General features: G+C 51.0%; 7 protein-coding genes across 7 annotated transcripts; 4 read left to right on the plus strand and 3 right to left on the minus strand.

Annotated features, from left to right (window-relative positions):
* Nucleotides 1-8,294: 8,294 nt before the first annotated feature.
* UHO2_06570 (uncharacterized protein) lies at nucleotides 8,295-9,146 on the plus strand (the record flags this gene model as incomplete). The annotated part of the gene is made up of 1 exon (XM_041554986.1): nucleotides 8,295-9,146. One exon carries the CDS (start codon nucleotides 8,295-8,297, stop codon nucleotides 9,144-9,146), a length of 852 nt encoding a protein of 283 aa, XP_041410920.1.
* A 1,015-nt stretch (nucleotides 9,147-10,161) lies between these two features.
* Nucleotides 10,162-11,895, minus strand: UHO2_06571 (uncharacterized protein; the record flags this gene model as incomplete). The annotated part of the gene is made up of 3 exons (XM_041554987.1): nucleotides 10,162-10,669; nucleotides 11,171-11,308; nucleotides 11,519-11,895. 3 exons carry the CDS (start codon nucleotides 11,893-11,895, stop codon nucleotides 10,162-10,164), a joined length of 1,023 nt encoding a protein of 340 aa, XP_041410921.1.
* A 200-nt stretch (nucleotides 11,896-12,095) lies between these two features.
* Nucleotides 12,096-12,649, plus strand: UHO2_06572 (uncharacterized protein; the record flags this gene model as incomplete). Its single annotated transcript, XM_041554988.1, has 3 exons — nucleotides 12,096-12,322; nucleotides 12,407-12,522; nucleotides 12,561-12,649. The coding sequence occupies 3 exons, from the start codon at nucleotides 12,096-12,098 to the stop codon at nucleotides 12,647-12,649; spliced, it is 432 nt and encodes a 143-aa protein (XP_041410922.1).
* Nucleotides 12,650-13,483: 834 nt separating this feature from the next.
* Nucleotides 13,484-14,140, plus strand: UHO2_06573 (uncharacterized protein; the record flags this gene model as incomplete). The annotated part of the gene is made up of 2 exons (XM_041554989.1): nucleotides 13,484-13,844; nucleotides 13,902-14,140. The coding sequence occupies 2 exons, from the start codon at nucleotides 13,484-13,486 to the stop codon at nucleotides 14,138-14,140; spliced, it is 600 nt and encodes a 199-aa protein (XP_041410923.1).
* Nucleotides 14,141-16,864: 2,724 nt separating this feature from the next.
* On the minus strand, nucleotides 16,865-21,133 carry UHO2_06574 (uncharacterized protein; the record flags this gene model as incomplete). Its single annotated transcript, XM_041554990.1, has 1 exon — nucleotides 16,865-21,133. One exon carries the CDS (start codon nucleotides 21,131-21,133, stop codon nucleotides 16,865-16,867), a length of 4,269 nt encoding a protein of 1,422 aa, XP_041410924.1.
* An 899-nt stretch (nucleotides 21,134-22,032) lies between these two features.
* Nucleotides 22,033-24,645, plus strand: UHO2_06575 (related to TAF5 - subunit of TFIID and SAGA complexes; the record flags this gene model as incomplete). The annotated part of the gene is made up of 1 exon (XM_041554991.1): nucleotides 22,033-24,645. One exon carries the CDS (start codon nucleotides 22,033-22,035, stop codon nucleotides 24,643-24,645), a length of 2,613 nt encoding a protein of 870 aa, XP_041410925.1.
* Nucleotides 24,646-25,869: 1,224 nt separating this feature from the next.
* Nucleotides 25,870-27,102, minus strand: UHO2_06576 (putative NCS6 - protein required for thiolation of uridine at wobble positions; the record flags this gene model as incomplete). The annotated part of the gene is made up of 1 exon (XM_041554992.1): nucleotides 25,870-27,102. One exon carries the CDS (start codon nucleotides 27,100-27,102, stop codon nucleotides 25,870-25,872), a length of 1,233 nt encoding a protein of 410 aa, XP_041410926.1.
* Nucleotides 27,103-27,157: the final 55 nt, after the last annotated feature.

Consider the following 27,157-nt stretch of genomic DNA (forward strand, 5'->3'; position numbering starts at 1 on the left):
CTGCTCCTCCTCCTCCTTGTCCTTTCTACCCCTCCTATCCATCCTGTGGTGCTGCTCACCAGCACCATGTCTTGTGCTTCCTGCAGATGGACAGTCTTCACATTGTCTCACCATCAACAGGGGTCATTCCCACCTCATCTGAGCAATAGTTCACACCCCCTTTCATTTCTCCCATCTACCAGCCCTGGAATCATTTACCAAGCAGGTTCCCTGCTTCATTGGTGGTGGACCCAGATATCTTTGCCACCCATCCATGATATTGACACCCCTTTTGCCAGTTTCAGTGAGATCTGTCATACAATCATGATACTACTGATTCTGGTGGGTTTTGCTGTAAGCTCCCACTCTTACCAATTTGAGCAAGAACTGTAGTAGGGCCTCTCTACTACCAATCTCGATGGATTCGGCTTTTGGACCCTCGTGTCATGGGCCTGAATGCTCAAGAAGCAGGAGGGTCACTGGTTCATATGGACGGAGCACAGGTATCGAAGACCTAGTCGATACCAGTAGAGAGCATGGTCGTAGTGCAGTCTCCATGGAGACCATGGACTCCTATGGATTCACATGCAAAGGAGCACTGAGCCCATATGCGAGGAGGACCAGGCACAGCCACGAGGAGGACCAAGCTCAAAGAGCAGGCGCAGCCATGAGGAGGACCAAGCTCAGATGGTTACCACTCAGGGGCTCGAGAGACAGGAAGTCGACACAGGTCATGAGGAGGAGGAGCAGTGTCGAAGGAGTCGACACAGGTCATGAGGAGGAGGAGCAGTGTCGAAGGAGTCGACACAGGTCATGAGGAGGAGGAGCAGTGTCGAAGGAGTCGACACCACTCAAGAGGCACAGGGGTGCCAAGCAGGAGAGGCCCCTGAGCAGTACTCGATGAAGAAAGTACTCTCTGGAGAGAGAGCAGGAGCAGCATCGCTGGCGATGCTGTGAAGAGGTATATAACCATGCTTTCTCATCATCATAGGTCGAGTGGATCCCCATCCACTCTACTCACCATAACTAGTTATCACTTCAGCATAAGTATACATTAGTTTCAGTCAGCATAGCAGCAATCTATCAAGGTTGCTCCTCATCGTAGTGTGTGTGTTGTATCACCACTACCTGACGTCCGAAGGCGCCCATAGCAGGTTAGCGGTCCGGATATAGATAGAACCGAAGGCAGTAGTCCACTGCGGTCCGGGGATCACTTCAAAGCATCAAGTCAACACACTGGACACTCGTGTTGACGCCACCAACCTTATCACCAACACCATCAACCTCATTATCATTGACATCACCAATCTTATCATCAACACCATCAACCTCATTATCATTGACATCACCATTCTTATCATCAACACCATCAACCTCATTATCATCGACATCACCAATCTCATCACCAACACCATCAACCTCATCATCATCAACACCCACACCAGACCTTGGTGTCATCATAACATTGATATTGATCGTGCCGAGCTACCCCTGAACGGAGTGTCCACAGAGGTCAGCCGAAACCTACGATAGTATATACAACAAACGCCACCTGCTGTCACTGCACAACTTGATAGTCACCGAGTATCTCGAGACAATAGCTGTCGCACAGTTTGATAGTCACCGAGTATCTCGACAGACCGACCTGGGTTTCAGGCGCGAGACCCCTGACAAGCCCCACAACGAATACCTGGACATGGATATGATTGATGAATCAAATGAGGAGGAGAACTCAACTAATGGTGTGATGAAATACACCATGTATGATGTCAATGCCGAGATGCAGACTGATGGTCCAATTCTCGGACTCACAGCAATAAATGATAACAGATGGAAGAACTTGGATCCAACTGTGAGTGAAGCATTATCCAGAGAGGACAAGAAACATTGGGAGGAGGCGATGTGTAAGGAGCTGGATGGACTCAGGGCCATGGGTACATGAGAAATTGCCAACCTCCCAAAAGGGATGAATGCTGTTGACATGCATTTGGTTTTAAAGATTAAAACAGATGCAAACTTGATCCCAACAAAATTCAAGGCAAGGTTGGTAGCATGAGGATTCACACAAAGAGAGGGGATAGACTACACAGATGTATTTGCACCAGTGGCACCTATCCAAGCTATCAGAGGAGTTCTAGCCATAGCAACCATATGAGATTGGGAGGTGGACTGCATCGATGTAAAACAGGCATATTTGAATTTGACACTACACCATGATGTTTTCCTGAAGCTGCCAATTGGAACAATGGTTCCCCCAGGAAAGTTTCTACAGTTAATTAAGGGACTGTATGGACTAAAACAATCAGGCCAAGAGTGGAATGTGGAATTGGATTCACACTTGCAAAGCATAGGTTTCTATTGCATGCCGAGTGCACCTTGCTTATACTCGAGAGGAACTGAGGGTAGTCTAACTATAATTACAGTGTACATGGATGACATGCTCATAGTGTCCCCCAGTCATGAGGAGGTGGACCACACCAAGAAGGAAGTAATGGCAAAATGGGGTACAGAGGATAACAAACCAGTGAAGGAGTTCTTGGGTGTAAGAATCAAGCATGATAGGACACAGAAGAAGATGTCACTTGATCTGTCAGCTTACATTAAGGTGATGGTGAGCAAATGGTTACAAGTGACTAATCAGAAGTCCTGGGTACCAATGCAAGGAATAGCTAATATTACAAGGGAAGACAAATGTAACCTGATGGAAGCCAAGCAATACCAAGAGCTAGTGGGACAACTATTATGGGTATCAAACACCACATGACTGGACGTTTCATTCACAGTTGGGGTACTAGCAAGATATATGTCAAGCCCAACAAGTAGTGCATGGAAAGCAGCAATCCATCTGCTCAAGTACCTAAACCAAACCAGTGAGTACAAACTGATTTTTGGAGATAGATCAAGCAAGCACTTGGAATGCCCAGTCGTCACATACACAGATGTGAACTGGGTGTCAGACCCAATGAACGGATGAAGGAGTACATCAGGAGCAGTAACATACATATATGGGTGCCCCGTTAGCTGGAAATTGCACATTCAAAAGTGTGTAGCATTATTGGCTGTGGAAGCAGAATTTGTCACCACCTCAGAAGCAGCAAGAGAGGCACTTTTCTTCTCTTATCTCCTCAGGGACCTGGAGATGGGAATGATCCAACCAGTCCTTCACACTGACAGTCAGGGATGCATTCAGGTGAGCAAGGATCCAGCGAAACATTGGAAATTGAAGCACATAGACACTCGATATCACTTTGTCAGGGACCATGTGCAGGATGGAGAGATAGCAATTGAATTTGTTGGAACAGCAAGCAATGTGGCAGACATACTAACAAAGCCACTGAAAGGTCTAGCAACATCTCAACTAGCTCAGTTGTTAGGGCTGGTAATGCCATCGGAAGGGGTAGTTAAAGATGTGTTGGCATCCCAACAGGGTTCACAGAATAATATGGAGTCCATGGAACATGAGCTAGTTCTTGATTAAGAGGAGCCATGCATAAGTGGCAATGCATGTGGGATGCACATATGTTGTCATAGTGACACACAGGAAATCACAACTCAGGGGCAACAATAAGAGGTGACTCATTGTGGATTGATGAACTTTGGAGGTGATCATCAGGTATATATACATAACCATATACATAGTAGCATACAGTTTAAATTTTAAAAAAAAAAAAAAAAAAAAAAAAACTTTTTACATGAAAACTATACACTCATGTTAGGAGCTTGTCAGTAGCCCAACTTAGCATACAGGACTTGTATATCTTCAACTGAAATTCAGCCGGAAAGCGAGCTAGCAAAGCGAATTTTCCACGAGGCAAGGGCCAATTCTTTTTCGATACAGTATTCCAAAGGGTTGGATCAGAGGCACTTTGACATTCGCGTCCTCACTCGTCTTCGAGTTTGCCTTGCTGATCACTGAGATGCGAAAAATGAAAGTACAAGCATGCTGTCCATCCTGGCTAACACCGTCAACTTAGCAGCATCTTTTGTAGCCTTGCCGCCCGACGGAAGCAAGATCTATAGAGTCCGCTCAAACAGCGCAGGTTCCTGCAATTTGGCTCTCCGCACCCGAGCTAGCTGGACTAAATTGAGCCGCAAGTCGCAATTCGCCTTTCTCTTCGTTTCTAGCCATCTACTTTTTTACACCAACATTCGCGCGTCAACGTGGACGATGGAGCGATCTCAGTTTGAGAGAAAGAAGCGGAAGCTGCCACAAAGAAGAATCGACGATCGATAATCACTCTGCGGAGAATGCAAAGTCAACCAGGCCAGATCACGAGCACCGTGTCGTCTCTTCCTGTCGTAGCGAGATTAAAAGGGTCACTATCGACATAGATAATCCAAAGACGGCTTCAGCCTGCCAGCATGATATGATAGAGCCTGTGATTGTGTTAAAAGTTGTTGGTGTTGATCCCATACAGTCAATAGCAAAGGTACAGTAACAAGCTGTCGTTTGAGTCACCTCGCATCTGAGGCTTGCTTGCCAGAACGCAAGATCTCTGTGGCTAGACCCGTCATACGCTATGAGCATGTTTGTAACAAAAAAAAAAAAACAAAAAAAAAAAAAGGTAAAGGTAAAGCAGCGTCATACCATTGTATCAAGTTGCTGTCGTCGTTGTTGTTGTCGTTGTTGTTGTCTATCCGTCTCCCAGAGGGAGCGAGAGAGCCTTGTTCCCGCCAAGAATTGCACGCGCGCAAACCGGGGCAACCTCGCTTCCGCGTCCTCATGTCTCACAGTTGCAGTGACTTACCATTCGCTCCTATCACTCGCCCCTCCTTTGACCATTCGGTCTCGTCTTCTGCCTTGTTTGCTACGCCTCGCTTTGTCTGTGTACGTGAAAATGTGTGCCCCGAACTCGTTTCTCATCGATGCTCCGCCGCTGCAGCTGTTTCGAAGGCAATGTCTCGCCACTAGTAGTACCGTTAAGCGCCTCTTCCGGTCCGGGCTTTTTCGTGCAGCTGATCAAATTCGATCATGCTTCCATCACGTGTTCAAGTTCTGCCCGCATCCAGCCTTCTTCTTGTTCAAATCTTGTTGTCTCGGCCGCCTTCCCTTTCGGCGCACTGTGAATCTCAAAACCTTTGTCGTTGTCGCACAGAGCGGAAAACCTAGGCTGATGTAAGTAGTCGAACAAGGTCCATCAGGTCAGGCCAAATGGGAGACGGGAACAGATCAGCCACACCATCCAGCCGAGTTCGCTTGCGTTGCATCATGCAGCAGCACCCTATCATTCCGCTTGCCGACCATTCTGGACAACCCTGTTGTTCCTTCGGCATGACGACCCCTCACGCCAATCAGCGCGATATGACTCTCCAGTAAGTTAGTCACTCTTGGAATTCTCTCTTTTTGATTTTCCCGCAATTAGGTTGCGTGCCCACCATCAAGTCAATTGGCTAGAGTCAATGAGAGCTATCGGGGCAAAAGACAACTTTCTTGATGCGGTCGTCGCTGTTTTTGACGATATCAAGTGCTCATCCGCTTGAGTCGCTAAAAATGGAGCTACGGCGTGACCAAGGAGCCAAACGGCGATAAGTCGATTTCAAGGTCCGTTTGGAATTTGAGGCCATCATGCCTCCGTCGCTGATCACGCAAGCATGCTGCTTTGGGATCCAAATCATCCCTTCCTCCTCTAGTGCCTCCCTGGCTGTCAGTGGCTTGCTCTCTTCCCCCTCCTGAGCCTGCCTCGATACAGCTGCTGTGCTGCTGCTGCTGCTTAAACCCTGACCGGCGACTTCCATCTGGACTATCAGCTGCTAGCTGCTTCTCTCCCTTGTTCTCTCCCTTGTTCTCTTCCTTGTTCTTTCAACTTGTCTCTCGCTCTCCACCGGTTTCAAACACCTTTCCCTGCATAAAACAAAAACTTGGTCGATTGGGAAGGCGGACGATCAAACACGACTACACTTCCGCTTTCTCCATCCTTTTGTTCAAAGTCATCCTCTCCTCCAGGTCCAGCCGCGGATCGTTCCCTTTCTATCTGCATCATTCCGCCGAAGCGCTCCCGAAAAAGGAACTCTCGAGCTCCCTTTCGTCCCTTTGTTGTCCATGTTTCCCCCCTCTCTCTCACCCTCTCACCCTCTCTCCTCCATCCTCTTCTTGTAGCGCTCTAGCACCGCGCATTTCTCCAGACGACCAGCTGAACTAGCCACAGCCGGGACAGCGTACTTGCTCGTTAGAGCGACTGGACGATCAGGATCCAGGCCGAGTTGTACGAGGTCCGGTGCTGCTCTTGGAGCGCAGCCATATGCGTGGCTTCTGCTTCTGACACTGTTTGGCCGCGTAGATCCTTCTCAGATCAACCGGTCATTTCGCGTACTCCCTCTGACGTCGCTCATCTCACCAGCAGTCCTGGTCCCGTGTCCAACCATGCTTCTTCCCTTCCATCTGTCTCTTGTGCCGTGTACATGTGCTCGTCACTGAAGAGCGACTATGTAGCACCAAGCCACGTTCTCCAATCCTTCCCCGAGCCAAAATTTGGCGAATTAGTCTGTTGGGAAGCCCAACGCTGATCAGCAGCTGTTGTTCATCTGGTCTGCTGTTCAGCGACTTGCTTGCCACTGGTTCCTACTCTTTTTTCCCCTCCTGTCACCATCTACATCATCGCCAGTTGGCCTTCTTCATCGTCTTGATCGCATCCACGTCTCCATACATCAGTCACTTCGGGCTCACTAGTCTGTCTGTCTTCCTCATCACAACAGACCATCTTGTCCATCTCAGTCAGAACCTTGTCGCCAAGTAGACACACACAGGGTTTCGCCGCTCGACATCGTCGTCTCGTCGTCTTACTATACCAACATCTGTATAGCGACATTTTCAATTCGTCCCATCCGTGCAATAGCTCTCTACATTAGCAAAGTCAACAGATCGTCGCTACGCTGTCTCTCCTTTCGACCTCAATTGCTTGCCGCTGCAGCTCAAAAGAGTTAGAGGGCTCAGCTTTGGCCCCACTGGGGTAAGTGCTACTGAACGAGGGTCATAGCGAAAGCAGTTGACCCTGTCAGTTCTATCGACATCCGCCTGCCGCCTCCTTCTATCCCGTTCTCGTCACCTCTGCAGTACACTCACACCGAGAGGAAGAACACACAGGTGCGGTCACAGACAGAGGTCGGATCCAGTCAGCTCTCAAAAGTACGACGTTCATCACTGCCGGGCTCGCATTGGCCTCGTCATCGTTATCTTCCCTTTGCTACCTCTCCCAAATACATTGCCGGAAGTATTGTCCATCTGGAACAAAGCCTCTGAACAGTGCAGAGTGCTTCGGCCCAACATCGGGCGTTGAGTATGATGGACAATGGGGTGGGGTTGAGTGCAAAGGTGGCAACTCAATTTACAAGGACACGTTCACATCATCAGCACAAGCAACAGCACAAGCAACAGCACAAGCAAGACGGGGACTCCTGCTCTCCTAAAAGGCAGGATGGTCCGTGGCATGGTCTGATGTGTTTACTCCGCCCACCATTGCGGCCATTGTTAAACAGTCGCATTGCTACTTCATCTAGACTGCCATGGTCAGACTCTCAGCAGAGAGCACGGACACCTGCACCTCCTCGACTCAGCGGTCGCAGCAACGACAGGCCCCAGCACTTTGGCAATGAAAGTGTGGCGCCCGCACCTTCCTCATCAGAAGCAACGTCAACATCAGCAGGGGCAACGACAACGGCAGCAGCAGCAGCAGCAGAAGGATCGGGCTCAACCCACCCATCCGACAGCACATCACGAAATACAAAGCGGCGGTTGCCAGGTGAAGCACCAGACCAAGCTGTTCCCGTTCATAAGAAGACCGATACAGTGGAACAAAAGTGAGTACCCAATCTACAACCCACAAGACCAGAGCCTTGAAGAGGCTGCGGATTGTTCCGGGCGTTTTGTGTCCTCCTCCTCTCCTCCTTCTTCACTCGTTGTTCTCGGACCTCCTCAACGGATTCTTTGTTTGCTTGCTTCATCTCTGGGGCAAGGCAAAGATTCGACCCGAATCCTTGGGTCGTTGGCCTCAGACTCGGACGCCATTATCTGGAAGGACGAGGAGGATTGCTAGGCCGCAGGGCTCAAGAAAGCGACGTGTCCCCACTCCTCTCCGCGGAAACATGGCCTTGCGCCCTCTTCAGCTGCTCTGGTGTGATGCCCTCGATCCGCCGATGAAAGGCTCTCGACTCGCTAGCGCTACAAGCCCTATATCAGGCGGCGTGGGGATACCATCCCCCCTTGAGGCTCCCTTCCGTCCGCCCCACCAGTTGTCCCTCGTTCCGTTCCCGTCCGCTCGACGCTGACCCGTTCCGCTGCTTTTTCTCCCTGTCTCCCCGACGTTTTGCAACGCTTCAAAATGACCTCATCCAGCTCATCAATCGAACACAAGCTCATCTTGGTTCAAGAACCCACCATCGGAGCTGCGTTCGAAGACAACCTTCTCGGACGTATCGGCTTAGCCCCTCCGCTCGTCGTCGAACTACAGGTCATCAAGGACGGTCAAGCATCGGATGCATCAGCAGAACTTCCCTTTCTCATCTGTCAATGTTCGTTGCTCGATGAACAGGGATCTACCGCTGATATGGTGAATCAAACCGCTGTCTCAGCCGCCGCCGCCGCTGCTGCTGCTACTGCTCAAAGCCCATCCAAGCTGACAGTCCCCACGGGCTCAACGCGCGCACGAAGAGGCCGACGATCAAGCTCAGGTCGACGGGGCTCCGCCTCCACCTCCGCCGTCTCCACCAGGTCATCAGAAAGCACCGATGCTTCCACCTCCGCAGGAGCCATTTCAGACGATATACCATCCTCCCACACCGCCACTCGCTCAGGTCAAGAATCTCCTGCCAAACTAGCGCGTATGCTGTACGGAACGCTTGTTGCGGGTCCACAACTGTACCTTGCTCCCCCTACCACCACTGCCTCCGCATCAAGAGGGGAGCAAGGAGAGAAGCCATACTTTTTCTTCCCCGAAATTAGCATTCGAACTCCGGGAAAGTTTAAGATTGTCTGTCGACTCATGCGACTCTCTCTACCAGGTATGCAAGAGAGGGGTGTGATGGATGATGGAGTTTTAGCGTCGGTGGAAACGCAAGTATTTGAGGTGGTGAAGAGAGGGGATTATACAGCACCCTATGTTACGGATGTTTCGAGACATTTTGCTAGACAAGGGGTGCCATTGTTGTTGCCTCCTGGTGTTTCTTCTGACTAGCAAGCATAGCCTGAAGCGACTTGCATCACCAGCCAAACTTGTCCGTACCGGCTTTGCAAGATTGATACACAAAGGCAGATCTCTTTATCAGCCAAAAAGCGAATGCTCGCGGACAACACCAAAAGGTCCAAGACGTTCGCTTTGGTCGATAAACATGATACACACGCTTCCGTTGAACAATAATACAGCTTTCAGATCAGAACCTTTTGTCCATGAGCGCGCTTGAGCATTGTTCAAAGGAGTGGCATGAGCAGAAAAGGAAGAGACAAGGCTCGGCGAGAGCGGGAGTCTTACAGCTGTTTTGTTGTATGTGTTGCTCAAATGTTTAGAAGGAGTGCTTCAGAGTGCGATCCTGGGTGCAACAATTGCAACCGGGGTTCTGTGAGCAAAACAAGGCGACGCATGAAACAATTTCGGGACAAAGTTCAAGCAAAGCCGAAGAAAAAGTTGGGCGACGTCTGTCGACTCGAATAAACCTCTCGCGAAAAGAAAAAGAAAAAAAAAAAAAAAAAAAAAAAAAAGGAGAAATTTTTCATCCATCCTCCAACCTTTAATTGATCCCTTTCTGCACAGCCTCGCACTTGATCTCTTCGTATCGGGTCAAGCCGAGTACCAGAAGAAGGTCGATCGCAGGGCTGGATCGGGCCATGGACCGCTGTCTTTGCCATTGACTTTGAGTGGGGTACATAACCAACTCGGTTGCGTTGAGACAATTCGAGCCGAATGGGAACAACAGCGGTCGCTGAAATCCAGGCCGATACTTTGGAACACAGTCATGGGTCAAGTCGAGCATTGTAGCGCGGTTGTTTGTTATATTGCTTTTGGATTATGTGGATGTGGTTCGATTGTGTGGACTTTGTCGCGGACAGACAAGGTCAATCATACTGTTTGATACAGTGTGCAATCAAGCCGAAGAGCTGAAAACCAGAGAAGACTGCAGGTGATGCTTGCTAGACGCTTACTTGACGCCGATGTGAAGGTGTTGACCGCGACCCATCAAGAATGGCGAGTATGCTCATCCATCATCGCCCTCACCTCCATCAGCAGCATCACAACCATCCGTATTCGTGAGAAAATCAAGCTGTTCGCCACCCTTCCTCCTGATATCGTTCCTCACCGGCACCTGTAGACCCTGTCTCGCCAAACACTTTGCTAGCTCGGTTGATTCTGTCATACCGGGGAATCTTCTCGGGCTATAAATCTGGAAGGGCTCCGTTAGTGCCTCTGCCACCACCTGTCCTCCTGATCCCGCACTTGTAGGGGTGAGACCCATGAGTTTAAACGCCAACCTAAACTGGCCTTCCTGACGAATGCTGAGGTCGGTGAAAACAAAGAAACATGCCCTAGAGCCGTCGAGATCGCGTGCAACGTTGGCGGATGCGACAAGACGGCCTTCGAGCATGCGCGTCCAGGGGAAAGCAGAGTCGTTGGATTCGATTAGGACGGATTCGGAATGGGTGGAAGTGGTTGGGTTTTCTTTGCGGAGTGAGACGTGGGTTAGGAGGTTGGGGCTGTTTTCCGCGCTGTTTGTGTCGTGGAGTGGTGGTAGCGAGGAGGATGACGGAACAGAGCGGTGAGGTAGGAGTAGGTGAAGATGAGAGAGAGTAGGGAGTTCGAAGATGAAGAGAGGAAGGTGGTGAGGGGTCAAAGGACGAGCAAGAAGGCAAAAGCGACAAGGTGTGGAGCGACAAGGTGATGGCCGGTTGAATAGCAAGAGGCGAAGGGCACGAAGAAGACAGAGAAGACGAAGAGCCAAAAAGGTAAAGAGCAAAAAGGTGAAGAGCACAGTGAAGAGCGCGATGCAGAGCGAGAGAGGAAAGAGCGAGAAGGTGAAGGCAAAGGGAGCAGACACAGACGAACAAGAGGCTAGGGTTAGCAGTTGCACTCGAAGATCCGATAGGCCAGAGCTACGTGCAGGCTTGCATCGTCGAAGCTCTTCACTGAGGTAGAAGAAGAGCGTGATGCAATAGTGTATGCAAAACGTGGTACGAGGCCGATGCGAGACAAGGTGATGATGTACTTACTCTTCGTCTTCGGTGCCATCTTGTTTGAGAATGCGCAATTGCAAGATGGGCAAAGGATCAAGTGGACGCTTGTCCTTACTTCCCAAACCGCAGAGACGACCTTGCTGTGGCTGTTGGCGGATGATCAGCCGGTAGGTTCTGTGGCATTGAGAGAGAAAGTGTCAGCAAAGATCAAAGACGTCGACAATGTGACATGGCCGAGAAGATGTAATGGCATCGGTGACGATGAGGACAGTAGGATGCTACCTTGACAAAGGCACTCGACTGGCGAATCTCATACAAGACACTCGCTCTCGATGGCTCGTAGATTGAATCGGATGGCGAGAGGAAAGCCAAAGAGATACATACCGACTCTCTGTGGAATGATGAGGAAGGCCAGTCAGCATCGGTGGAGGAGCCGATGGACCAGTACGAAGCTCGCTCAACTGCTGAGTGCCCTCGTTGCTAGACATGCTGGCCGAATGCCGGTTGTGAGCGTATGCTGTGGCGTCGGACTGTGACGGTGAAGGTGGATGAGTACTGCGTGTCGATGTTGACTGGCTGCTGAAACGTTGAAAATGCTGATCGGAACGTTGCTCTCCGTGCACTCTCCCTGTTGGGCTATACGCTTCAGGGGGCAACCCGGCACGTAGGCTTGGCAGCTCTGTCGATGTGCCAGGCTGTGATGCTTCCGAGAAGGAAGAGTAATGTGATGAGGACGACGAGGGATGAGGCGGTGGGCGCATACTCAGAGCATCATTCTCATCTGCCAATTCAATGGCATTGTCGCGCAAGTAGGAATGAGCGATCGATCAGTGTTTCAGAATCAGGATCGTCGGCTCTTCCTACAGCGAACAGGGAACAATGTGATGGCGTGGAAAAAAAATTAAAAAAAGGGCGCAGGCACAGTACTCACAACGATTCTGGTCGGATGTGTCCCGATGAGATGATATCCTCCTTGTTGCTGAGGATCACGAGCAGTTGGCCAGTCTGCGCCAGCTTCTCTGCGCTGAGATTGTTGCTGTTCTTGATAGGTGGCTCGAACGAGACTGGCGATCCGCAGGAGGAGCGTCTTTGTTGGATATTGACTTTGCGCTCTGCTATCCAGGTCAGGCAAGATACCGAGGTCGAGCCAGACGAAATGCTGTCGATGCGCAGACAGGCTTCGGAACAGTAACAGTGGGACCCTTTGTTGTCAAGAAGAAAGGGAAACGCAGTTGCCTCCAATGTGCATGGCTGGCGCTTCTTTGAATGCAGAAGCAGAACAAAGAGAGGGGCGAGCGCTGGCTTTGTCGAGATTGGAAGAGGTGATGCAGAGCTAGATGAAGCGATGGAGGGCGAAGAGAAGGATATGGATGCGCAAATTAGAGTTCGTAAGTATGTTGATGCTGTCGAGCTTATAAGATTGCAGCTCCGGTGAGCGAGGTTGGTGGGTTGAGAGATGCAACCGGGCGTCAAGACAAGCACCGAACTGAAAGAGCAAGGCCAAGGAGCAGCTGACGCAGCAGGACGTCCCACAGACAGTCAAAAGGAGGAGAAGGAGGGGATGGGGTGCGAGTGACAAGATGCAAACAAGAACGACGCAAAACGCGAATCTGACCGTGACGTTTGCACCAAACACCGGTGCTGAGCATGCAGCGCGAACCAACGCAGTGGATCAGCCAAGACGAGACGGAATTGCGCAGGTCCTATTCCACAAAACAGCCTTGCGGGGACCTATGCGCCTGATCAGGTCAGACCGTTGACAAGAGAAATCAGAGCACGCCCCCCAGTGCAGCGGATCAGAAAAAGAAAAAAGAAAAAAACGAGGCAAGTGCTCAGGCAAAGACGGGCGTGGGCGGTGGAAGCGAGCGAGCCAAAGAATGGCTAGCGGTCAGATAGTGACATCGGATCAGATCGCGACACGTTGGAGCGGAGAGTTGGTGCAAACATACTGCGCAACTAGAAGATCCGAAGACAAGCAAAGCAAAGTCGCCATGCCATGATGCGATAGACAGCAACGATGAGGGGGTTGAGATCTCTTTTTTTTTTTTTTTTTTTTTGAGGGCCTTCGCCTAGCTCGTCTCGCAAATCATTCATGGCAGCCGAGGTCAATGAAAGCTTGACGTGAGTGGAGCCTCGTAAGGCCGACGCAAAGCTCAAGCAGGCGTGGATGCATTCGTAGAGAGACTGCACAAGAAGGACCATTCCGATGCAAAAGTGGCCGAACAAAGTTTCAAAGCCAACTACATCTCCTGAGAGCTGGCGCAGTCTGAATCCTAGTGTACTACAAAAGCTGGATTGCAATTCGCTTTCAACGAAAGACAACCGACCCTCTCATCCAGCATCAACGAGATGACCGACCAAGAGTCGGCTCAGATAAGCACTCAACACGAGATAGGGAGACATGTAGGGACGAGAGGAGGGGGCGGGGGGGCAAGACACTTCTATACTTACAGATTAGGAGTCGTCCTTTTCAACTATGTCCGGATTAATGTGTGTCACCGAGAGCCAGTCTCCCGCTCTACCTTGTCCCTGAATCGATGGTGGGACTACAGGGAACGCCTCTCTACAAGGCGGGGCGGCGGTTCAGTAGCCAAAAATGAACGGTGGGGAACGGTAACTAATCAACAAGAAGAGGAGAGCAAGGTCGAGAAGGAAAAGGTTAGGGTGGAGAGGGAGGATATGCAGTTGGCAGAGTTGTACATATATATGTGTGTGTGTTTTTGTGTGTGTGTGTTTGTGAGTGTGTGTGTGTAAGGTTTGTAAGTAGGTCTCGATGAAAGTGTCGACAGTAAGGAAGGATCGACCCTGAAATTGTCAACAAAACTTGTTGGAATAAGTGTACGAATGTCGACGGCTGCACGTGGAAAGACGCGCCAAACGTCTTCGCTTGCAAAAGTGACCAAGAGCGATTCGAGCCGAGGTGTCCGTTTCCAAGAGCGCTGCGTCCAGAGAGAGGACCAGGTGGCCAACCAAGAGAAAGGACATCAACAGGAGTCGAGACAGTGAGGGGCCTAGTCTAAACTACGTGTGCTTGTCTATCCATGAAGCAAGCTTTCAGACGACAGCGTCTCAATCAAGAGCTCTCGAAGCAACCAGGTTGGCAAGACTGATGCTGCAGGGACAAAAAAGAGCACACTCGGCTATGCCAAGCTTTGCTAGCTGCGACCGGCCTTTGTACCGCGCAGCGGAATGGCAAAAAGGGCGCGGATAAAGAAGCGAGAGGGAAAGAAAGGAGAGACAAGAAAGAAAGAAAGAAAGAAAGAGAGAGAGAGAGAGAGAGAGAGAGAGAGGGTGGAAGGTGAGCGGAGAAAGAGGTGGAGGCGGAGAAGAGGAGGAGACTGCACGAGCAAGGCTTCAATTAAGTTAAGAAAGAAAAAGAAAAGGGCAGCAAGCAACCAAGCCTGCTTGAGTACAGAATAGAATGAGTGGGTTTCCAAGAAGACATGCCAAGGCTGAATGGGAAGGACCCTTGTGCACAGACACAATGTTGGCTGTTGCCCGCCGGTTCCTCTCTGAATCCCGCCAGTCCATGATTCTCTACCCAAGTCTGATCGGATTCGCCGAGTTAGTCCCGTCTCGTCACGCAAAAAGGATCGACATACAATGTTGCTGCGAGGTATGAAGCGGGTCGAGACGTTGCGTTAGTGCAGGTCGTCGCAGGTAGGCTACCGTAACAATATCAAAAAAGCAAAAATAAAAAATAAAAAATGAAAAGAAAAAAATAAAAAATAACAAAAACAAAAACAAAAACAAAAACGAAACAAAAAAAGAAAAAAAAAGATGAACTCTGATGCAAAGGCGAGACAATGCCGTTGTAGCAAAGCCTGCAATCTCGCCGAGCGAGCGTTTTCATAGGCTGCTTAACGGATGATGTGAACAAGGTTCGACCATCTATCTAGATCCACCCGGATTTTTCATCAGGAACTCATGCATCAATTCGCAAGTGCAAGCAGGCTAGAGCGCACAGCTAACTTGCTTTTACTTCAGTAGTGCAATCCTGGCATTCTTGCAAGCACTTTCTTCTCCGTCAACTTACGAGTGAACAAGAAGAGTATACTCAATCGGCAGAGCCGACACAAGGCCTTCCGGTTCTCTTCTCCTCTGCCCTCAGAGCTCTTCAAATCACTTGCCAGTGGGAGTGGGCTCGAGTTGACGTCCTCTGTCCAATCACACTAGTCAAAGCAACCTGTATGGGATGATACGCTTTCCCACCTCATCGTCTATCGCAGGCAGATAGGAATGCGTGGGGCCTTGGACATAGCCAAATGAAGGCCAAGAAGGTTGATGCATCTGCCATGCGATGAAACTGCATCAACCCACTCTGCCTGTCCTGCGAACCTAAAATTCTCCTTTCAATGCTTTGTTTCTTCTCTCTTTCTCCCTGTCCCTATCTCCCTCTCTGTCATTCTCTTCGGCTCCTCGGCAGCACCTTGGGCAGAAGAATTGAACGTGTATGCGTTTCACCGCAGAGACAAGACAAAAGGTATCAAACTTTTTCGCGTTTTATTTTCGCGTTTTTAAAAACGCGAAAAAGTTTCAAGTTGGTGACCCCCTAAATGGAAAAAAACGCAGAGACACGCGTAAGCGTTAAAATAAAGTTGAAAAGCACTTTGACACTCAGCTCTTGCCTCACTCTTAGAAGGCTCTGAAATCGGGGCGAGAATCGAGGCTTTGTTGGAATTTTCCTTTTTGACTTTTAACGTGCATTTTCCTCAAACTTGATTTCCATCTCTCAGCCTCTGTCCAGATGCCCGCATGTCGCAGCTACAAACAAATTTGTGCATGCTCGCTGCATCTGAAATGCAGCTCGACATCTCACCATCAATCCATGAACAAGGCCAAAAGCCCCACAGCCCTCATGCCATCCCTTTGTCTCTCGCAAAGCCGTCGGCAGCTGGCTACTGTAATAGTGTTAGGCGGAGAACCAATTGTATGGACCACCATTGTTTCGGAAGAAACATCGCTTAGCTTTGCCTCGTATGCCATCTTTCAATTCTCTGTTGATCTCCTTCTGACGAACCTCGCGAGTCGCATTCGCCAGAGCAAGCTCGCTATCTGATTCTCGATTTCATTTATTTTCAATCCGAGCCCAAGTCTATCACTCAGCTTTCTCTACCGACAACCATTCGCGCAGCCCACCTTTTGCCTTGTAGACAGTCTCGTCTTCGTGTTGCTCCGAGGCACATGTCCAAGTCCCGCAAACTCAAACTGATAAACCGAAAGAGCTTTTTGTATCTCGATCCGATCATCGCCTGTTTCTCCTCCTCTAGGGCGGCGGTGAGTGCGTCGAAAGTGTTCGGAAGCATACATGTTCCCATTGTTGAAAACGACGGCATCTCGATATTCCAAAAGAACAATGGACTAACGGTGTCTTCTAAACACAATCAGGAGAGCAGACCGACACGCCAAGGTGTGAGCGCCAAGTTGCATGAGGAACCGAGGGTCCCCGACACAGCTTTCTGGCTTTTTTAGCGCTCGGAATCCGAAAAAGAAAAAGAAAAAAAGGAAAAGAAAAAAAAAAAAAAAAAAAAAAAAAAAAAAAGGAAAAGAAAAAACCAAACACTCGATGTTAAGGCTCACTTTTTCCGCCGGGCCGAGCCTCGTCGCACTCACTAGTCGCCGTAACTCACGCCATGCCATGTCATCTCAATGCACATTGCAACCACAGTCAAGGTGTTCGTCGCATTAGGATTCCTTCGATTGTTCTCGCATTAAAATTAAAGTGTTCACTTACAGCGAATCAAGCCCCTGATCGCTAATCGGGCTAGGCGCACGATTCGATGAAGGCGGAGAGTTGCCTGTACTCGACCAACCCGTCGCTGGCTCATCTGCTACGCTCGCGTTGTCAGCTCCACTGCGCAAGTTCAACGGCCAATCGGGAGTCTCATCGCTCGATGAATCGCTTGAATACTCGCCCGGCATCGTCTCGTGTCCAACTACCGGTGCCAAACCCCCCAGTGTCCCTGCTGCCGTTGCTGCATCACCCTCCTCACCACCTGCTGTGGCAGCTTGGGTCTTGGCTGCCTCTTGGAACTTCTGCCTCGACTTTCCTCCAATCGGCCTCGTCGTCCTACGACGGTAGAAGAGCAAGTACGCAGACGAGCTCTTGACCGTCTCCGCGTTGGCAACGGGTCGAACACTCAAGTCGTCAAATTCGTACCACTTGCCATCGGCTGGACTCTTGGCAAATGCAGTGTAGTGTCCTCCACCCAAGCCTCCGAAATGATTGTCCACAGCATACAGGTCATAGATGGGAGCATCGACCGCAACCGCATCGTCATTGTCCTCCAGCGGCCTGAGAATGCCCGAACCAAGCATGCTTTCTGAAAGCTCTTCTCCGCTCTCCTTTGCCTCTGCCTGCACTCTGCGCAGCGCCTGTGTACCTTCCACCCGATCTGTGAGATCCAGACCTTCCAGTGGGAAGTCAACGAGCATGTTGAGCTTGTCACGCGAGTGTCGACCCGCGCTGAACCTCTTGAGATGGACCACGAGAATGTCCGGTGCCTTCCAGAGATCAAACTTCTTGGTAGCTTGACGGAACTCCTTGCATGAAGGGCAGTACCAGGGATCGTCTTCCCCCAGTTGCTCTTCTTTGGTGAACTCGTCCATGCAGTCTTCGATCGAAAGCGTCTTGGGGCGAACGGGTCCAGCGTTGTCCTTCTCGCGAATCGCCTTGTCAATGACCTCTTTATATTCGCCCCAGAGTTGACCCGAGTCAGACTTGACCAACAGCTCGCGCTTGGCAACCGTGTATCCCCATGTGACAACCATCGCACCGCCAGTGAAGACGAGAGGAATGTTTTTGGCACGAGTAGCGTCTCTTTCTGCCTCATCGTCGACCCAAGTTGAAGCAGCGTTAGAAGCCTGCTTGGCAAGACGCGCCTGACGTTCCTCGAGCTCCTCAGAGAGATGGTCGGAGTTGCTTTCGCTGCCCTTCGGAAGGCCTTGGCCAACCTCGGCGAGGCTGAAACGGATGCGCAGAATTGGCTCGGCTTGTGCGGCAGCCTTGTCCTGGCTTGACGAGCTGGCAGTAGCAGGGGTAGCAGCTGCATCACTGTCTGCAGAGGTGATATTCACGTCCGGCACCAATACTGCTTCGCCATCCTCTCGGATCTCGGTGACTAGATCCTCGTTGCTGACCTGAGTAGGTGCAACCACTTCGACAGCACCATTGCCGTTCGCTGCATCATCCACCATCTCCCAATCCGAAATCTGCGACGCCGAACTCTGCTCTGTCGAAGCAGTACCAGCAGCGGCATCTGCTTCCTCGATAGCCTTTCGCAGCTCACTCTGGTTCTTGGCAAAGCGCGAGAACCCGTTCAGCACGTGCCTACGGATCGCCTCAGCATCATTGACCTCCGCTTTTGGGACCGAAATGAAAAAGGGAATACCAACAGGATCCGCCCTCGACCTCCTACTAACAAACGCCGTGCTGGACGAAGCCGCCGACACCTCGCTGCTAAAGTTCGCGAAGACCGGCAGAATCGCCTGCTCCTCATCCTGGATATCCAACGACTCCTCTGCATCCTCCACCGTCCTATGATACCTGTAATGCCTCTGCTTCGACAACTTCGGCGCAGCCGGCACCTCCCAAAAGTACACAAAGTCGCCATCCTTGATATCGATCAACGGCTCGTAATCATCGATCCACTTGTAAATCCTATGATGCCAAACTTCTCCACAAATCAACCTCTTCGTCTCGACACCAAACTGCGCCGCTACTTTCTGTCGCAACTTTCCAACCGTAGTGCCTGCCGGCAACTGAACCTGGAAGCTTTGCATCGGCTTGCTAGGGTCTTGCGGGACAAAGTAGACTTGACCGCGCCACATCTTCTTGTTGGGAATCGGTAGCGTGAGGTACATGAAAGGATCAAACTTGATCGAGATCTTGTTGCATTCCGGGCAGACAAGTGTACTCCTGTACTGTCCTTGGAAGAGATCGACAATGACCGAGTCATTCCTGGCTTTATAGATATCCCACTGCCTCTTGGCGAACGCAACAAGATCCTTCTCATCTCCACCTTCCCAATCAGGCGCCTCAATGTACGGCTTCTTCAAGATCCTATTTAGATCCTCATGCAACCCATCAAGCAAAAACGCCAACAACTCTTGACTGTCATGCTGAGCATACCCGCTAAACTGGGGCGCGAACCTCGAGAGCGCAAACTTGAACTCTCGTGGCCAGAAGGATCCACCTTGACCATTCCAGATGTTGGTTATGAGGTTGCCGAATGCATCCGCAATCGCTCCTCCCATACCAAGTGGATTATCGGTGTTGAGCTCTTGCTTGTATGCGCCGGAGACAAAGTACTGTTGGAGCTCGTAAGTGTTGCTGAGACATTGGAGGGCGCTGTTCATGAAGCAAGTGTTGCCGAGGTTGTTGAGTCCGCGAAGCCCACGAGATGGGCCAATGGTTCGGTCGACAGCGGTTTGCGAGCGTGTGACACGTCCTTCTGATTCGCCCGCGGTGGCAGTTGATGCGGCAGTGCTGCTGCTAGGCTGCTCAAGATTGCTGAAAAAGTCACCTTGCTGGGCAAAGATACCTTTGACCGAGGGAGCGGAAGCATCGACAGGAGCAGGATCCGTCTGCCATCGACCAGACGGACGAGTCTCGACAACAAGATTCATCTCAATCTCATCTACCCCGACCGACTTGAGCGTGACATTAGGCTGATAGCTGTCGGGCTTATCTTCACCAGCATCGATGACATCGACACCCTCGTCGTCAACTCGAGCCATGTTGACAAGCCCAGAGCGCAATTCCTTCTCGGTAGGTTGAGGGAAGTGGTAGAATCGCAAGTCAACATCGGCAACAGCACCGAGATTGAGTGCTGTCTTGGCCTTCTCCTTGAGCATCGCCAAGCTCGAGCTGACAGACATGCTGAACGAAGGCACGCCCGATCCCTGCGCCTCGACATGATCCCCTAGCTTGAGCAGTCGAAGAGTAGGCGGGTAGAACTCGACACTCTCCTGACCCGGACTGAAACCGTGGATAACCTGTCTTGCAAACACCGGTCCTTTGCTACCGTACCAACCAACCAAAAGATTCCATCCCTCCTCAGGCAACATCTCGTAATCAATATGCTCATTGATCTGTGGTCTGAGCTGCGCAAAAGCTGGAGTGGAATCTTCATCAAGCAAGTCCGAGTTGTCGATGGGTCCAGGAGGAATCTCGGCCTTCTCGACAGGATCCGAGTCACGACGTTCGGCACAAGCAGCATCCCAACGTCGATACCAAGATCGACTGACGAGGTACCATATATCGCCAGCATGGAGAGGAAGATTCTTCATAGGTCGGATGGTATCGAGTTGCTGCTGACCTGTCGGTCTGTGTTCATTCCCGATAGACCCTTGTACTGGCGGTGGAAGATCAACTGCTTCTTGATAGGATGGTGGCTCCTCCTCCGTTGCGTCACTTGTACGCACAATGACGGGATTAGCACCGCCATCATTCAAACTGAGCGACTTGTCGGTCATGAGAGCTTCGATGTTCTGATCAGGTGGCGACATGTTGGCGTGATGAGAATGTGATATGTCTGCCGATGAAATGCTCTGACGCAGTGGAGCTGGCTGGCTGGAGGCAAGGGTCTCGGTGAGCTCAGAGTCGCCTAGATCGCTTGCAGAAGGCGAAAAGTTGGATCTGACTTCGTTTTCGACGTCGCTGCTGTTCTCGTCGATAATGGGGCTGACGGTTCGAGCTCTCTTGTATGCACCTGATCGCTTGTGGTCGTTTGCTGCGAGAGCTGAAGGGAACCGAGCAGTGGGCCGCGACTCGGGACTGTCGACAGGTGATGAAGCTGGTCGACGCACGGGGGGAGATGTGATAGGAGCGCCGCCTGAAGATGCAGATGACGAGGGAAGAGATGACTGGGGAAGAGATGACGGGGGAAGAGATGACGGGGGAAGAGAAGACGAAGCTTGCTCGATGGGCTGATGTGTCGAGTTTGAAGCTGAGTGCTGGGATAAAGATGCGTTGCTCTGATTGAGATCGGAACGCATCTGCCCAAGCTACTGACCAGCAACTGCTGTTGCTCTGGCTGAATCTCGGATGAGCAGCGGCGATCTTGGTCAAAGCAGCAGCAGCCTAAGCGAAAGCTGTCCCTTGGTCTCGGAAGTCGGAAACGCTTAAGCGAAAGAAGCGATCGAGCCTGGCGGAAAGGTTAGTTGTAAAGACAGCCTTCCAGATGAAGCAATCTGGTTGATTGGTTTGGTGGGAGAGAAGTGAAAGAGGGAAGCCGAGATGAGATGAAAGAATGGAAGCAAAGCGAAGCAAAGCGAAGCAAAGCAAAAGAGAGAAAAAAAGGTCTCCTTAAACCTGTGCTTCTCGAAGAGCGTCGTCAGACACATTTCACACACTCAGCAGAAGCAAGAGCAGCAACAGCAAAAAGAGTAAAACTATGTCACTTCTACTCCGATCTAACATTTACCCCAGCTTCGCTCACTCGATTCCCTATAATATTGCTCCGATCGACTGTCGCGATAGGCAACGGCATACCGGCTATCACACTTCCGGCAGCCTTATCATCCTTGTATCATACACGTATACACAGAACGCTGGAGTACACACATATATATATACATTCGAATCATCGCAATCGATACTTGTCATCAACGCCATTTGCCATACGTCCTTTAACAAAAAGGTCTGTGCTTTTCCAACCTGAGAGAAAAAGTCGGTAAAAAAAAAAAAAAAATACGCAGCAGATCGCAACACGGAACCCTGAAAATTGGCGGAAAAAAAAAGCGCAGCAATCCAAATGTGGAGCAAAGTAAGACCTAACATTTCCAAAATCCCAAAAGTTAGCCTGGCCTCAACCAACACCATCGGCAAAGCTATCTACCTCATCGCCACATCATACATACGAGCAAGGCTCTTGCGCTGGACGTCGGGCCTCGCAATGTCGGAGCACTGTCAAGAAATGGTTCATGGGCAAGGGCAGGCAAAGAGCTTAGGCCAGCAGCCAACCCAGATTACCATCACAGCAGCTAACGAACATGGATCATCATCACACAACTCGCAATTGCACGCCGAGTCGACAGCGTCAGGTCAACCTTCACCTGTATTTCTTACACCGCGAGCTCCTACATTTCGGCTTCCAGATGTCGGACCATCTTCATCGACTACAATAGACAACAGAGCATCTCCAGCATCTCTCGTCCACGCCATGCCGAGCGGATCCTTCATTGCCCCTGCATCACCCACAACAGCCAGCGCCATGTTCCGTACAAGTACAGTTGCGCCCTCTTCTGCCAATGCAGCATCCTTGATCGCTTCTTCCCGTCTTGAACGATCAACAAGCGCACATCCTGATTTGAGCAATGTCAACGGTCTTGGCATCTCATCAACAGACGCCGCAGCCGGCCCGAGTGGCATGGCAAGCAGCAACAGCAGCACCAACGGTCTTGCCACTGCCAACGGCGCATCTAGCTCTGGAGGAACCAAAGAGACATGGAAGCGTCGCAAACAAGTCCTCCTCGCTGAAGCAAAAGATCACACCGTCGCCGACCTTCAACTCCACGGCATGCGTCCACCACCGCACAGCTACCACCCTTACTATCAGAACTCTTCCATTCTCGGCCAGACAGTCGGCCAGCTCACAGCCAACACAGCCAGTACTTCCAAAGACACCAACCCGAATCAAGCTACATATGCTTCCTCGCGCACTGCCATTCTCCGTCCTGACGATCCTCACGTACGCAACGACATCATCCGTATGATCGACCAATGGCTAGCAGACCAAGGTTTCGGTGCAACACGACAGCTCTTGATGGAAGAAGCAGGTATCAAGCGTCAAGAGCGAGAAGAAGCCGGCCTCGATGCACGCAAGCTCAGAGGTCACATCCTCGAAGGTGACTGGCCTGAGGTTGACAAGTTGCTGCAGAAACCGCTGGTGAAGAATCACAAAGCCTTTCTCTACGCAGTTTACAAGCAGCAGTTCTTGGAACATATCGAACATCGTGAATTCCAAAAAGGCTTTACCTTTCTCAACAAGCGATTGAAGCCACTGGAGCATTATCAGCCGCACCCCTCCGAGTATAGGGATCTGTGTTATTTGCTCTCAGCTAAGGCAGTGACTGATGCGCCGTCCTTCTCGACCTGGGACGGAATTCAGCCGGGACGGGAGAAGCTAGTCATGGAGTTTGCAGCGATGCTAGAGCAGGACTGGATGGAGAAGGAGGCAGGTTTGCCTGGATCTGCATCAACAAATGGTGGCGTGTCGGCTTCTAATGGTGGGAGAGGTGAGATGGGATCCAGTAGAGAAGCTTCAGAGCTCATGGACGATGGGTTGATGGCAGAAGGTAGCGCCTCCGGCACTGCATCAAAAGCATCCTCAGCAAACGGCTACGCCTACGTTCCACCACACCGTCTACTCACAATGCTGCACCAAGCCGTAGCCTACCAAGTCGAATTTGCACGCTACCACCCCAAGAAAGCACCCGTCATCTCCGGCCTATTGCACGACTACACCGGTTTCATCGTCCCCAACTCTGTCGCCCACACCATGCGTGGTCATCGTAAGAACGTCAAAAGTGTCCGCTTCGTCGGCGAAGAAGGTCGCAGACTCGTCAGTGGCAGTAGCGACAACACCGTTCGACTCTGGAACTCCAACACCGGTCGTTGCGAAGGTGTGCTCGAAGGTCATCGTAGTCGTGTATGGGATGTTGACTCTACTCGGACTGGTGGACATGTTGCTTCTGCGTCAGGTGACTCAACTGTTAAGGTATGGGATGTGGAAAGTGCACAGTGTCGTACGACGCTTAGAGCTGGTGTGGGTGATGTGTACAGCTGCAGGTTCCATCCTGATGAGCGGCATATTGTTTCGGCGGGCTACGACAAGCTTGTTCGGATGTACGACGTTGAGACGGGGTCTATCGTCAAGACTTTTACTGGGCATCAACTTGGTGTTTCATCGGCGATCTTTAATCCGCTCGGCAACCTCATTGTCACAGCGTCAAAGGATACTACGATTCGCTTTTGGGACGTTGTTTCGGGTCTTTGCATCCGTACTATCACTGGACATCTTGGTGAAGTGACATCAGTAGAGATCAACGAAACAGGCACTTTGCTGCTCAGTTCATCCAAAGACAACTCGAATCGACTTTGGGACCTCCGCATGCTTCGCCCGTTGAAACGGTTCAAGGGTCACCAAAACACGAGCAAGAACTTCATCCGTTCCAGCTTCGCGCACACATCGCTGCTCGTAGGTGGCTCGGAAGATGGACTGATCTATATGTGGGATCAGGAGAGTTCCGAGGTGCTGCAAACGCTAGAAGGGCACGGGAGAGATACGTTGCATCAGGTTACGAAATCCACAACAGCACTGCCAGGGAGCATGGGTGGAGTGCAAGGGTCAAACTCGGTTGTGTCGGATCTAACGTCTTCGCTCTCGACCAACAATAACGTGGCGTATGGGGCGGTGTGGAATAAGGCACAGAGTCTGTTGGCTTCGTGTGGTGACGATGGGACGGTGAAAACATGGATTTGGGACGGGGAGGGATTTGGAGGCTAGTATGACATTTTCGCAGAGATTCAGATCAGACACGCCAAACGTGTCTGCCCCGCGCTTAACCCCCAGAGGGGGGGGCAGGACCCCATGGCCAGGGCCCCATGATAATGTTAAAGGGTAGCGGGTATATCGGCTCGAGCCTGACCAATCGCCTGGTTATGCGCCGGCACACCGGCCAAGTAGATGTCCGAGGAGGGAGGAGGTTGCCAAAGATGGTAGCAGAGTGAGGATAAGGAGGTGTTGGGGGGTATGCGCTGCTTGCAAATGCCATGTATATATACCTTCAAAGCTGGCCAGAACTCAGCCAAGTTTCTGTCGATTCTGACCCATGCGCTGCCTTCTTGTGCTGTCTCAGGCGTTGTTCTCATCAAAATGACTCCGCCATTGACCGTGGTTGCAATGGCATAAGTGGCCAGGGGCTATACCTTTGCAGCCGAGAGGGGGAAGCGAGGAGCATTTAGCCAGACAGGTCATCTGAAAGAGTCAAGTTCAGAGGGACACGATACATAGCGACGCCAGCCATGGGTGACACTTGTCTCCGTTTTCCGATGGCGTTGGGGGTCGCAAAGCAATCCTCAGCATGCTGTAGCCGTGCTATCACAGACCGTCAATCACACTGTCCGAGATGCAAACAAAACAGCCTCCAATCCGATCCAAGGTATATAGAGTCAGAACAAAGCAAGTACATCGCGAAGTAGAAGACAGAGCAATCGGAGAGCATGTGATCAAGCACATCTGAAGCTGTCCATCGTTGCTTAACGTCCCATGACATCACTCAACGGAACCAACAGCCATACTTTCCGCTTGTACTCTTCGTGCTTCGTTCTCAGCTTGCTTGAGCTGAACTTTGCCTCTTCATCCCGAATAGCCTGGTAGAAGATACTGAATGCCACTACCAGCCCTGCAAAAGCAATACCACCGGCATGCGATACCAAGTAAGCGTGTCCGTGATCGGGATGATTCGAGGAGCTAGTCACAATGAAGCCTGCCACCAAGGATGCTAGGTATGCCGAATAGCAAGGGTTCCTCACCAGTGCCCAGGGTCCATTGGTGATGAGAAAGTTGGGCTCATCATCTGAGAAGATAGCGATGAGACCAGGAGTGGACTCCATTGTAGACACTTCGGATCCGTTTGGATGCCCAGCCACTCGGAACAATGTTTGTGATGCTGGTATGACAATGCTGGATACTAATACAAAGATGAATGAGAGTTATGATGAGAAGCGATCAGAAAGAAAGATCAACCTTACGCTGCTGAGGCGGTACAAACGGTAACGAGCTGATTGGCGGTGCATCTTTCGCTACTCCGGTCCACTGTGGAATCCTTCTCACCGTCTTCTGCTGCCCTGCAACTGCAACTACCTCTGCCTTTGCACCGTTGGCATCCTTACTCGCCATCTCCTGTCTGATATCTTTGATCTTCCTGGACTTCTCACTTCCGATCCCCAACTGTGGTGTTCCCTTCTCCAACCCCTCCAGCAATATGCAAGCTTTGCAAGTCTTATTCGACGAGATATACCCACATCTCGCGCAATTCTGCAGTTCTGTCTTCTTGCTCTGTTTCACCACGGTACTGATCTTGAGATTCTGTCCTGACTGAATGATGTCGACGATCGAACTTGGTCGAATAGCCTCTAGATCCTTAAGGAAGGTCCTAGCATAACCTCGGTAAGCGTTCGGAGAGTAGATGCATTCGGTGGAAAAGTAATCCAACTTCTTGAAGTATGCGTACATGACAATTTCCTTTTCGTATGCATACATAAAAGGTTTGCTTCGACGAATGCCGCTTCCGCCAACGCCGAGGTTGTTGGAACCTGAAGATCCGCAGCCCTCATGCTCCGGGTCCTCCAGCCCGTCGGATGGCCCTTTGGTGACGATTTCTGTACAACGTTCCAAGCGGGCGATGTCACCTCGAAGAACGTTCATGAGGACTGTTTCGGAGACATCATCTGCGTTGTGACCGGTCACAATATGGTCCACCCCCAGAGCGGCCGCTCCTCGGTCGAGTGCTTGACGGCGGAAAACACCGCAGAAGGTGCAGTTGTTTTTGCGGCCAACCGATCTGACAATATCGTCCATCGTCCAGCCGTACAGCTCTCCATAGCCAAGCACTTTGAGTGGGAGTTGGTACTGCTGCTGGTTGCGTTTCACTGTTTCAAGCGAATCATCTCGGTAGCCGGTGATACCTTCGTCGATGGAGAGAAGGAACAGGTCAAGCCCGTAGTCGTATCGCTCGTTGAGGACTTTCATGCAGTGTGCCAGGACGGTGGAATCTTTACCACCCGATGCACCGATAGCGACCCGATCACCACGCTTGAAGAGGTTGCTGGAGACAATGGTGTGGTGGACTTCGGTTTCAAAGACGTAGAAGAAGCATTCTTTGCAGATCTGCTGGGCAGTTTTGGGTCGTCGAAGGACGGCACGCTCTGCATTGCAAATGACGCAAAGCTTTGGCGCCATCGTGTGAGGGGCTTTTGTGCAGCTGTACGTTCGTCTGCTGCGGCTCGGGGGTGAG

The sequence above is a fragment of the Ustilago hordei genome, assembly GCF_900519145.1.
Source record: "Ustilago hordei strain Uho2 genome assembly, contig: UHO2_contig_19, whole genome shotgun sequence".
NCBI classification, from domain to species: domain Eukaryota; kingdom Fungi; phylum Basidiomycota; class Ustilaginomycetes; order Ustilaginales; family Ustilaginaceae; genus Ustilago; species Ustilago hordei.